We start from the raw sequence: 12,678 nt of genomic DNA, 5'->3' as shown, positions 1-12,678 counted from the left end.
TTTGGTCTTAGGATGGTCCGTCTTGCTAGGCTGGTGGTTTCCAAGCTGAGCTAACCTCCCAAGTAGCTGGCACATATTCCCCTTCCCCACGATTTCAGTAGATGTCACATTTACCCTTAAGCTCATCCTTGAAAACAGGATGGGTTTGTCCCATTTTCAAAAAAAAAACGTGTTTGGCATAAGTGTTTTTTTGGGGGGGGAGATGGAAATGGAGGAAATTTCTGCTTAGTGAGCAAAATATACCATTTCTTCTGCCAATGTCTGAAAAGGTGAACTGAAAAGTGACCGTGCTGAAGGTGCTGCTGTTGGCTGGCTGCGTGAAAGGGAAGAGGTCCATGGTTTAAGTGTTATTATGCTCCTCAGAGAGATGTTGCCTTAAATGCTGCCTGCTAATGCCAGGGCCTCACCAGGACTTCCCACATGTGCTGCATTTTATCCAAAGCCTGAGGAGCTCTGAGAAGACAGATTGTTAAGGGAACCCAAGAAAACATTAAGGAGAGCAGCCAAAGGTCCTTCGAGCCCTGGTTCCTGTCTCCTCCCTGTGTAGGAGCTGAAAACTAGAGAAAAGTGTGAGAACTGAACAAATATAGATAAATATATGTATGCACCTATGTGTATATATAGTATCCAACGATCCATCCAGTGATTATACAGCAGTGCTGAATACCCTCTCCTGATGTTCAGCAGCCTGTGGCTCAGTGACATGAAGCACAGCAGACAGACAAACAGCTGGTGTTTAACCACACCGCCTTCCTCAAAGAGGGAACACCGGCCAATCTGTTCCCCTCCCTTCCCTCGTCCTCCTGTCTCTCTCTAAACACTGGAAGGAAAATAAACAAAGCAGGGTTGCCTGCTCAGGGTGCTGGGGTGGGAGGCCACAGATCTCCGTTCAGAGGCAAGGAGACCTCTGGAAAAGCCAGAGTGAAATTGGGATGGGGGATGGCCATGCACAGCTCTTGGGGAAAGAGCTTGGGAAAAACAGGGAAATAAGATTATTGGAAAATAAGATTTCTCCTGCCTCTGCTACACTGGTGAAAGGTTGTATTAAAAGCAGAATATGAGAGTTCAAGGAAGCAGCCCGTGGCGGAGAGATGGGTTTCATCAAAAAGAAATCCATCTTATCTTCCTGTGGTGTGCTGCTAGGACACCTTCCTCTGAAACTCCTTCCCATCCCTCACTGAACTCCTGCCTTCTGCAGACCATATCTGAGAGATGGGTCTTGGTGGTAAGATTGATGCCACCTGCAAGGTATTTGGGGAGACACGCTCCAACAGCCAGCTGCAGCCTACCTGCTCCCCTGGCGAAAGAGGGGACATCAATCTGGGCTGTCAATCCGGCGTCCTTCAGCAGCGCTAATTTTCCCTTAGAAAACAGCCCAAGAGCAATTGCTCACTGGGCAGTTACGAGCTGTTAATTCTCCCGGCTCTGATGGCTTTAGCATACTTTGCTAATTTCAGAAAGCAGTTTCCTTGCTGCTCTGTGTGAAATAATCCTATTTATATGGTTCAGGAAAAGGCAGCGAGAGACACAAACTTTCTTTGGGGCTCTCTGTATACTGCTTTGGTCAATCTTATAATTATCCCACAGTGGCTAAAATGAGAAAAGTACACACCTAAACAAACACGCATGGACATATATATGTGTATGTGTAGATGGACGTGGGTGTTTATTTAGGGCTGTGTATCTGTATATAGAGCTATCTATGGCTATAGGCCTATTTCTAGGGACAGCAATGCAGATATATTTAGATAGTTGCAGACAGACATTTTTTTCCTAATGCTTTCTAATGCACGGCTTCTTAAAATTTTCTCTGGTTACATCTGCTCAGATGCTGTCCTACTCGGAGTAGTAGGACAACATCTGAGTATTTTGATCTCCTTTCAAAATGTTGGTTAAATGCAGCTGTTACTGGTGACGCAAAGATGCTGTTCCCCAGGGGGGGAAATAATAATAGAAAACAATCTCTCTCTAAAGACGACTAGACTATATTGCCAAATTCCCTGATTCTGACATCTCTTGACATATTTACTTCAAGAAAAAAAAATCAAAGGAAGGTTTATTAATACCAGTGCTTCAGAGCCATGCTTGGGTGTGAAAAACAAGAGCCCTTCCCTGCATTCTGAAAGTCATCCCCCAACCAAGAAAAAAAAAAAAAAGAGGGTTGTTCCTTTTTTTTTATTATTATTTATTTTATTTTCACAGTGCTTTTCATACCGTAAGGCCCAGTGGATGTATATGCATTGCTTCACTTGTTACTAAAATGCAGCTTGGGGCAACTACACAACAGCATGCAGCATCACTGTGAGGTGAGTGCAGGGCTGGGCAGTGGCCTCATGCAAATACAAGGTTAATAATAATAATCATGAATAAAAAGTGTTGTTGAAAGGCTTGTCGTAATCAAAATTCAGTTCAAAAGCTGGGAGAAGTTTCCATTATTCCTAATGCTCTTTGGCCTGGGCAGACATCACTTAGGCAGTACCAAACTGTCCAAGTAATCTGAACGATGAAGGTGGGCTAATTTGCGTTGTCATTAAATACCATCATATCCATCTCTGTGTAGCTGGAGCAAAAAAGTAATGGCAAAAGATGACGGAGCCTTGTGAACAGAATAATGATGATAATAAGGTTCTCGGGAAGGTTTAATTAAAACAGTTCATAAAAGTAGAGGTCAGAAGGAGGAGTAATTTTTTCAAGTAGGGGCAGAGCAGTGAACAAAAATGCAACGTGACCTCTCATCTAATGTTTCTCTGGTAGGAAGCACTGCCCAAGTGCCTCATCTGTGAACTGACCACCTTTGCGCTGAGGGGACAGACAAATACATGAAATCCAGGGAAAGAGATTTTTTTTTTTTTAGTATTTTTTTTTCCAGCCTAGGAGCAGAAGATCTCTATTTCTCCCATGTGCCGGTAAGAAATGGACAACTCTCTCTTCTTTGTACCCTTTGTACCCTTCGCTTTACCATGACTAAGTCTCCCCCACTTCAAAATGAGAGGTTTAAAAGAAACGGCTTCCTTTCCATGGGGGAAATCTAGGAGACCTGCTCAGATGGAGAGGTCTGCAGGAGATGACTCCCACCACAAGACATGGCTGAGAGTGATGAGAAAAGGGAGATGAAATGCCAAGGATCTGATGTGACCTCGTAAAACTCTGAGTGAGGTGCTCAATAACTCCAGAAACTTCTCAGAAACCTCTAGGGCTAAAATAGCTCTTCCCTCCACATGTACTGGGAGGAGACATGTCCTGCTAAAACTGTTCTAAAAACAAACGTCTTCCAGTGCTGAGGAAACACACTTTGCTATTAAATAGCTGGAGCAGCACCTGGTGAATGCAACCTTGTGTGTTCCTTGACTGCATGATACAACACATGAAAATGCAGAAATAATCTCTGCTTACTGGACAACTTCATTCTCTATCTTTGGATATATTCAGAGTTTGTCTGGACATGGTCTGAGGCAATCTGCTCTAGGTGACCCTGCTTAAGGAGGGTGTTTGGACCAGATGACCTCCAGAAGTCCCAGCCTCAACAAATCTGTGATTCAAATGTTGCTTCACCGGTGAAGAAAAAATAAAAAAAAAAACTATGCTTTGTTTGGATTTAAAATTAAGAACATTCTCCCAAAGGGACTGTGTGTCATTTTCAAGCCTGCTCCCCACCGTGAAGTTTGTGGTTAGATCTTTATCTCCAACTGTCTGAAAATAACCCTTGCTGCAAATGATCAGTCCCTACTGCCATATCCCATATCCAGGGAGGACATCTCCCAAATACCACTGAGAAACGGAGATTTCTGCTAAATACTTCACAAATTGTGAATAAAGCAGCAGCTGCACGAGGGTGGAAATGTCTTTCTCTGTGAAAGAAGAAGCTCACACCCTCTCAGGTGACCCCACTGACAGCCAAAAAAAATTGCATCTGCAATGCACTTGTCTTGAGAGGAGTTCAGAAACACTGCCTAACCACTACCCAGCTGGGCCCAGGCAGAGGGGTGAGAAATGTCAGCTGCTGATTTGCCTGTCATCTAAATGTAAAGTAAGAAAAAACAATGCCCACAGATCTGATATGTGTGTATATATGTATACATATATATATATACACTTGAATGTTTGCCCAGGAGCATACCAAACCCTCTCCATGTGCTATGAATCTCTTTTCTAACTTCTGGACTAGTGTCTCTGCTTCAGGATTGTGATTACACCAGAATTAGTTCAAGATCTCCTCTCGCATGCTCATGTTCTTTAGCACTGGACTTTTCCCTCACCCATCTCCAGTGAACAGACCATGTAAAACCTCTGATGCTGTAGCCTATACCTTGCCACCAAGAGGTTCTCTGATAGACACCTACAGAAGCAGGATCACTGATAATTTGATTGACACAGGTTTTAGCTCTCTGCTTGTGCATCCCCTAGCACAGACAAGCACATACACAAGGGAATAATTAATAATAATCTACTAACAAAAGTATTGTTTGGTGGGAAGAGGGAGTCTCAATAACATGGAACACAACATCTAACCACTTATTAGTGCTTCTGAGCCTGCTCCAAGTTTCCCCAAGGTCTCTTTACAAATGGGATTGTGGCAGCTGGGGGAACCCTTCCTGGCTTTGAGGACAATTTCCCACTTTACTAATTCCCATCAAAACAAAGATGTGGCTTTGGCAAGCTTGGATGCAGTCTCCAACAGGAGGCAGTAAACTAGAGCTCATCAAGGGTTTTAAGTGAGACCGTGCTCCTTAAGCTAGCCCTGGATGAGGGGCTAACCCCATGCCCCGTGCCCCAATGCAATTGCCTACCCTTTCCCTTGTCTCGTTGGTGAGGAACTTGGCACATTCACTGTAGTTTGCCCAGGTGCGGTTGTTGCCTGGGACCAGCTCCCAGCTTCCATTCAGGTCACACCGGCGATAAGCGTGGCCTGGAGAGAGAAATGAGAGAGAGCGTAAATGAGGCTGGTAGAGCAGGAGAACCTCTTCCAAGGGTGCATACCATCAACCACAGTGCCTCTTGCCAGCTTTGAAGCTCAGCTGCAAGAACACAATTTCCATCTCCTTTGCAACCTCGTTAGTTTTCTGATTGAGAAACCCCAGGCAGCTAATAAGAAGTTGCACTTAGTTTAGATCAAGATATTGGTTCTAAAACAAAGGGGAGAAAATGCAAGAAGTTCCAAAGCACAAAATCATTCTCAGAGCTGCAACTCTTTCTACAAAAAAAAACAAAAAAAACAAACAAAAAAAAACAAACAAAACAAGAACAAACAAACAAAACCCACAAAGACAAACCAGTGATCTTCATTATGCCACTCTTAACTTTACTGATTGAGTCCATCTTAAGGTAGGGTTTTCTATGGCTCCCCTTCTCATGATGATGGGGAAAGGGGAGGAGGCATGAGTTAATTTTGGGATTCAGCTTACAGATGGAAACATCCATGTTCAAAGGTCTGTGTAGGGTACAATTTCATGGGCTGTGTGTAAAAAATCCTATTACAGTTAATGGGGATGAGACCAATCAAGAGATCCATCTTTGGGTTTTGGACCCGATGGTCTCTTCAAGTCCCTTCCAACCCCTACAATTCTGTGATTCTGTGATCTGTCCAGTGACTACAGGACAGTTTGTAGAGATATCTGCTTCCATGAGTCTTTCTATGACCCCCACCCTGTGTGACTCGACCAATAGATGCCAATGAGGTGGGTAATCCATGTCCTGCTGGGTTGTGGAAGAAAAAGGGATGGATCACCTGTTCCTCCTGGCTCCTCACATGAAATCTACGTGTGTGGGGTCTTCGAGAGAGGACATCTGTCAAGGGTTAAACTGGCTCGGCTCAGTCTCTTATAGAAAAGGCAGAGCAGGCTATGTGCAACCAGAGTGCGTGGAAATATAATTACTTGTTTTCTGAAAACAGCAGCAGTGCTCTGCTGGGAACATATAATCTTAATTCTCTAATTTCATAGGCTTTGGGTGCGCAGCTTTGCCTGAGAAAAGAGAATACGCTAGCTTTGAAAATACTCTGAGGGGCGAGTGTGCTTCAATTGCTTCTAAAAACATGCACAGACTTTGTGGCACCAGAAGCAAGCCAAGAAATGTGCTGCCTGAGGGAAAGTGAGATAGGGAGGAATTCACATATTCTGGTTACCAGCGCTGCTCTCAGATAGCCACCGTAGGGGTCTGGGCAGAGAGCAGGGGTTAGAAGCAACAAACTGGTGGAGTGAAGAATACAAATCGGGAGGATGTCTTGTAGATTTCCATTGCTGCACGAAATTTGTTGCAGCAAAGAGATGTGGGTTTGAAACCCCCCACAACTATCTAGTTATACATGTAGTTCCTAGCCATTTCAGTCTGGCTTTGGCAGGTGGGAAATTCGGGATTGTTTATGCTAAAATAGTGCTTTTCTTTTTCTCTCAACATAAAATAAAATAAAATAAAATAATAAAATAAAATAAAATAAAATGTGTCTTTACTCCTTGTTTGTTGACTCCTCTGCATAGATGGGAGTCACCATGTGATAAGCAAACATGTTACAGAGGATTTCTAATTCTCTGACTACCAGGTCTCGCCTTGCTGTAGATTTCCAGGCTGTGCTGATGCTGAGGACAGCACCTACCTTTGTGATTGAAGTCGTAGATGTACTCAGGACATGGCATAGCCACCACTTTGCCTGGCACGCCTTCTGGCCAGCAGACAATGCCATCCCACTCAGGAAGACAAAAGCCATCTGTAGAAGAGAAACAAACATAAAAAGGAGTCACTCGCCCTGCAGAGGTGACATTAATCCCTCAGACCCAGAGTTTTGAAAGGGCTGTCCATGAAAAAGCTGCCAACACTGCTCTTGGGATCTGGTGGGTAGCGTCCCTGACCCATGGCAGGGGGATGGAATGAGATAAACTTTAAAGTCCCTTCCAACCCAAGCTGTTCTCTGGTTCTGTGATTCTGGAAGCTTGCTTTTACCTGTGAGCTGGAAGAGAACAGAAATGGAGAAGGAGAGATGAGTGGAGAACAGGAGGACTCGAGCACTCAGGACTCAGCAGACTTCTGGGCAACCTGGAGGTGGCTGAGGGAGCTTGGCTGGGTGTAGGCTTGGTGTGGCAGCACAGGTTTGAGCCTGGGCTACAGTTCCATACCAAGGAGATAAATTATGTTGAGGCTACATTACTGTGAGGCTCATACAAAACACTTCAGGCCTCCCTGAAGGGCACTCATTCCCACATTTAAGATTGGTTGTGATTTCATTCCTAGAGACCATCGATCCAAATTCAGCTATCATCTTTACTTATCTTTTGCATCAGCCTGTGCTGTGCTGCACCACAATGTTTTGCTGCTTTCTCAGATGGGTTTGCTTGCCCGATTTTGGCTCCATTAGCCTGAGCTTCCCTTTACCCCTGTTTCCCTGGGATGTCATCATGGGGCAAGATGCAGGCCATGCACTGATTGATTTGGAGCTGTGCCCATGCTAATTGCCTGGCAATGTACACATGCTGATTGACCGTCCTCTGCCTGCTGCCAAGCACAGCACACAAAGATTGAATTTTCCCAGCTTTTCCCCTTGCTTTCTCACTAGTTTGTGTTTCTGCCTTTTGCTCAGTTACCAATTTCCACAAAATGAGCAGAAAGAGAATGGGCAGGTGGAGAATATCCTGGGAGCTCTCTGTGGCACCACTTTGAAAGGCTAAGTCCTACTTCCTAACTTTTTGGGAATGGAGTGGTGGGATGGTTGTTAGTGGATTTTTCTTTAAATCATCTTTGTTATACCTTTTGTTCCATGAAGAAAGCTAAAATACATGTACACTTGAAGGAGAAACCCTGTCTCCCCCCAGGAGGTCTCCTTCTTCCTTCTGCATATGATAGTTACTTTCAGAAATCTGATTTATGTGCTTAGTGCAAGGAAAAGGAGAGGCACAAACCGAGAAAAAAGCCCTTTCTCACTTTTACACCTACTTTTCTAAAAATTGATGAGTATGTGTATGAGTATTTAAAGTACTTTAATTCTCATTTTGCAGTTTGCTGGAACTTGTCTTCTATCACTTGGAAATCATGAGAAACTTTGCTTCTCTCTTCACTAATAGAGGGCCTGGGCAATCCTGCAGAGTGCCCTATTGAGCAGGTGGGCTGAGAGGAGTCAGGAGGGAGTCTGCTCCCCGTGGGGTTTGTCACTGGCTTCCAAAACAGCTGAGAGAGCAGCACTGGTTTATTAGGTGTGCATGGGACAATCAATGCCACCACTTGCCCACATTTGAAGGGCCAAGACAACCTTTAGGCTGCTAGAAAGCTGTGGGAAATGACCCCATGTTCAAGACTACTTTAAGTAGAAGGAAGCCAAATCCTTCCAGCTTGTTGGTCGCCCCTTTCCTGCAGCTTTTATTCCTAAGCTCCCATTCCCATGAGGGAGCATGTTCCCATGCTGACGTGTGGTTCAACGTGGGCTGTTTCCCATCCCTGAGGAGTCTGGGAGGACTATGCCCCAAATTTAACCTAGTGCTTGCGTACTCATTTCAGTTGGGCTGTATTAACCACCAGTTAAAATCCGGCTACAGTAGCATATTTGAAGTGAAAACCAATTGCTGGTGAATCTGCTCCAGCTCCACTTCACAGAGCCTCTGGGCTCTGTACCAATGGCAGTCCACAAAAAGGAGTTTATCAGAGGCATATAAAGTGCCTGACAGAGAAAAATTACATGAGAATCAAAATAAAATGGAACAGCCTGCTCTTATCTGCAAAAGAGCTCCACTAGCAAAGAAATGATAAGCATGGTCAAGATCTCAGAGTGTTTCATTAATATCAAAGCTGGTGCTTTAGCAATATTTCACCCCAACAGTAATTTATCCTTTATAATGCATGTGCTTTCACAAGATTAAATAAGAATCCAGGTTTGCTTTAAAAACCTTTAGCTGGTGTGGTGCCCTTCAGGGTCAGAGATGACAGTGATCAATTTGGTTTGCTGGCATTTTTGGACATGAAAAACATCAGAAAAGCTCATAATTTAACAGTCGATTCCTTATCTTTCATTTATTGTTAATGAAAAGGACCAGACTAATCACCCTCTATCTTCTAAAGCATTTACTAGGAGTGGGGGAAGAGGAACTAGAATTCCTTGGCATCATCGTGATAAAAAGGAGGAAGAAGATTATTGCATGATCTCTGCTCTGAGTCACATTAGAGGAAGATTAATACTAGATTTCCTATTCATGAAAACTGCGTAAGCCCTGCCATTTGGCTCATTGTGTTGCAGGATAACTTACACCATGAAAAATAGTTTATTTTATTTTTTTTTTTAGTTCTCTCTAAAGATCAAAAGAAAAAGGAAAAAAATGCTCCACAAAATTTGGATTAGGTCAAGATGTTATTGCTTCTGAGTTCTTTCTGCAGACAAGAAAATAAATAAAGATTTCATTTAGCCCTCAAAGTGCTCTTGATTAAAATAAAATAATTCGTCTTACAAAATAAATAAATTTGGGTAGATTTTAAAACGAACACTATGGAGAAGCAACAATGAGGAGAGGAAAAACAGTGATCTGAATGACTGCTCTGGAAGTCCTTTTACTTTTCTAATGTGTTCAGAATGACTTGCAAAGTTCAGCCCTCGTGAACAGTTTCATTAAATATAGCACAGCAATTTTTGTCCAGAAAATATTAATTTGAAAAAGTGTCTGGCGGTACTCCTTCCCCATGTTGTAAACATACCCCCCCTCACACACTTGCAATGGACAAATGCAAAGAAAAACTGATACTTTCTGGATAACAAAATATGAAATTATTTACTTTTGGTTCTTTATTCCCTACTGTGAACCCCCACAGAAGCAGAGGGTTGAAGGTGCTGCGCAGGTAACATGGTTCAAACTGGCATTGGGACCCTGGTGGATGGCTGTTTTATCATGTGAGCAATCTGGGGAACCATCAGCTGCCCCAGAAATCTGAAAAAATATCATCTCTGGCATATCTCGGTGCATCTGAAATCTTCTAGTGCTTCTATGTATTCACCCATGGAACTGATTCATTAAAGCCATCAAGGATCTCGTGGGACTCAATCTTTAGAAACCATCTGAGGTTACCCCCCAAAACTGCAAATGAATCTGTTGCCACTATTATGAACTGTTATGGCACAAACATCTTAAACCTCTTCTCCAACTCTTCATCCTCCACTGCTTCTCCCTCCCAGCTCCGTGCTTTGAAAACTCATTTCAGCCAAATTCAAAAGAGGGGGAAGAAATCTCATTTGTCATTTCCTTCCTGCAAATTTTTCTGGGAGCGATGATTTGTAGAGAGCTCCAATACATCCTTTCCTGCTGCCATCACCCTACTATGTCTCTGGTCTGCACAGCAGACACCTTTACAATTAATTTTGCTTCAGACCACTGGTGTGATAATCGGGAGCAATTGAGACTAAATTCTGCATCTTCTGCCTCCAACTTTCCTCTGTTTTGCTCAGTCTAGAGATCATTTAGCAACAGAGCTGGTGATGAAATGGAGACGAAAGGTACCACATATTCCATTGGTATTGTGCTGGAATCCAAACAAGACTTTTTGTTTTTCTGTTTTCCCAAATGCTTCCTCCAAATGTTTTTTCTTGGTTTAGAAAAATATTAACACTACTAGTAACTTGGCTCCTTCCTGCTGTGTTCCTTTTCTCCTGGTCATTTCTCAAAACAAATCTACATTGAATTACAAGAAAAAATCTGAAAAATGGTGAGGAGATTCAGGAAAACAATATAAAAATCCACAAGCTGACAAGTTTTCCTGATGACAATACATAAAAAATATATATATAAATTTTATAACCTTTATAGTTGTCATCACCTTTAAAGCTGTCATTATTATTATTATTAATTATTATTATTATTACTATTATTTTAAGATCCAACACCTGCAAGTAATGTGCTTTTGCCATGCTAAAAATAAGTAAGGCTCTCCTGAGACACTGTTAATGTTTAGAAGCCCAGATCATCAGAAGGGATCCTGTTTGTTGTAAATGTTGAGCTCTTGACAAATTCCTTTTTTTGGTGAAAAATAGTTTGAGGGTTCAAATATGCTGTTTGGATCAATGCAAGTGGGCAGCTTTGGGAAAATAGGTTGCATGTTCCAAGTGAACTGGGAATGCTAAACATTTATTTCCTTGGAAGAAATAGTAGAATTCACTGAAGATGTAAGTCAAAAGGAATGCATAAACTTTAAGAAAACAAGTAAATCTCATACATATCCCACATCCTAAGTGTCTTGGATGTGTATCAGTCATTTGGGCAATGCTGGATGGAGGATATGGCTTGTGTCTCAGGCATGTATGTAAATGGGAAAAGCTCCTTTGCATTCAGAGCTGTAGCTGTAACTTAAGAATGGAGATGGAGAAGAAAGGAAAGGCACCAGAGATTCTTATGTTTGCAGGACATCACCAACAACTTCAGTGCTTGTGCATGACATCATGAGTGGCTGGGAGTAAAGTAAGACTTTTTTGTTCTCTGGAGTCTTTGCAGATGCTTCATCCTGGTGTCTTTCTTTCAATTCCTCTGGTTTGATACGAGTTCAGGGAGACACAATGATTGTCCTTGTGGAGGAAGTGAGGAGCAGTGGTTTTTCTTGGAGGCTGCACATTCAAACAGAAATGATGTTGGGACTGCTCCCTCACCCTCCATGAGTTCAGCCTCTGTCACCTGTAGCAGAACAGGGCTGGGCTCTGTGTTTGAAGAGTTTCTGAATTCTCCACCAGGCAAAAAAACTAATCTCTTAGGATGGGTTAAGAAAACCCACCTTTTTAAGTAGCTTGCTGGATCCAAATGATATCCTGTGTGGTTGTCTCAAAAGGAAGAGATGCTCATGGGGCAACCTGCTTTGGCTGGAAGTCCTGTGGTCTCTATTGCCACCAGGACTGGAGAGGGATATTGCTTTCACTCACTGGATTTCAGTCACTAATAAACACATATTCAAGCCTGTGTTCTCTGCCTAGACTCTTAGACTACAAAGCTACCACAGCGAGATTGGTAGAAGTCAACTGCTGAGGCTGGAATCGAAGCTTTGTCTCCTAAGGTATACTCTGCTTCTTCATTCTGCTGTAATTTGCTAGAGGAGGCTTCACAGGTCCTGAGATGTCCTTGCTAGTGTCAAAGAAAATAGCCTCTCTGGGGAAAAGTTTGTAAATTCCTTTGGCAAAGAGAAACAGAAAGAAAATTCTTCCAGCAATGGGGAAGGACTAGTAGAGTGAAAGAATTTGCTGCTGGCTCTGAAGGAAAATAAAATAAAATAAAATAAAATAAAATAAAATAAAATAAAATAAAATAAAATAAAATAAAATAAAATAAAATAAAATAAAATAAAATAAAATAAAATAAAATAAAATAAAAAATAACAAAGAATTAGAAAGAAGGTTTTTCTCATCCTATTGGTAAGCCTCATGAACAGAGATGAGCTCTGAAAGTAAGAGAAGATGCATAAATAAGCATGTGCAAACTGGCAGTGAACAAAGCTCATTCTGGAAATTAAGACTGAGCTTCTGCCCTTCAGATGATCTTGTTCGGGATGAGAACTCTGGAAAGAACAACAGGTTTTGTGTCCCTAAATGGTGTTAAGGTGGCTTCTGATTACATAGAACGGATGCTGCAACACTTGGGTGCAACAACTTTGTATGTACAAAGATGCCCACACAGCCCCTCCTATAAGCACTTTTTATGCCCTCATCTCCTGGGTTTAAGATTCCCAGCTCACCACGTC

The 12,678-nt window shown here is 42.5% G+C and overlaps 1 protein-coding gene across 2 annotated transcripts in view; it reads right to left on the bottom strand.

Moving 5' to 3' along the window:
• PTH1R (parathyroid hormone 1 receptor) overlaps nt 1–12,678 on the bottom strand; it is a 119,422-nt gene that overhangs the window by 38,288 nt on the left and 68,456 nt on the right. For both annotated transcript variants that reach the window (XM_072033943.1, XM_021274978.4), the window contains exons 3-4: nt 6,590–6,700; nt 4,788–4,906 (exon numbers count right to left, since the gene is read on the bottom strand). In XM_072033943.1, the coding sequence (XP_071890044.1) occupies nt 4,788–4,906; nt 6,590–6,700 (230 nt within the window). The remainder of the gene's footprint in view (nt 1–4,787; nt 4,907–6,589; nt 6,701–12,678) is intronic.

This window comes from Anas platyrhynchos, chromosome 2, assembly GCF_047663525.1.
Source record: "Anas platyrhynchos isolate ZD024472 breed Pekin duck chromosome 2, IASCAAS_PekinDuck_T2T, whole genome shotgun sequence".
In the NCBI taxonomy this organism is placed as follows: Eukaryota; Metazoa; Chordata; class Aves; order Anseriformes; family Anatidae; genus Anas; species Anas platyrhynchos.
This window is presented reverse-complemented; position numbering and strand designations above follow the sequence as displayed.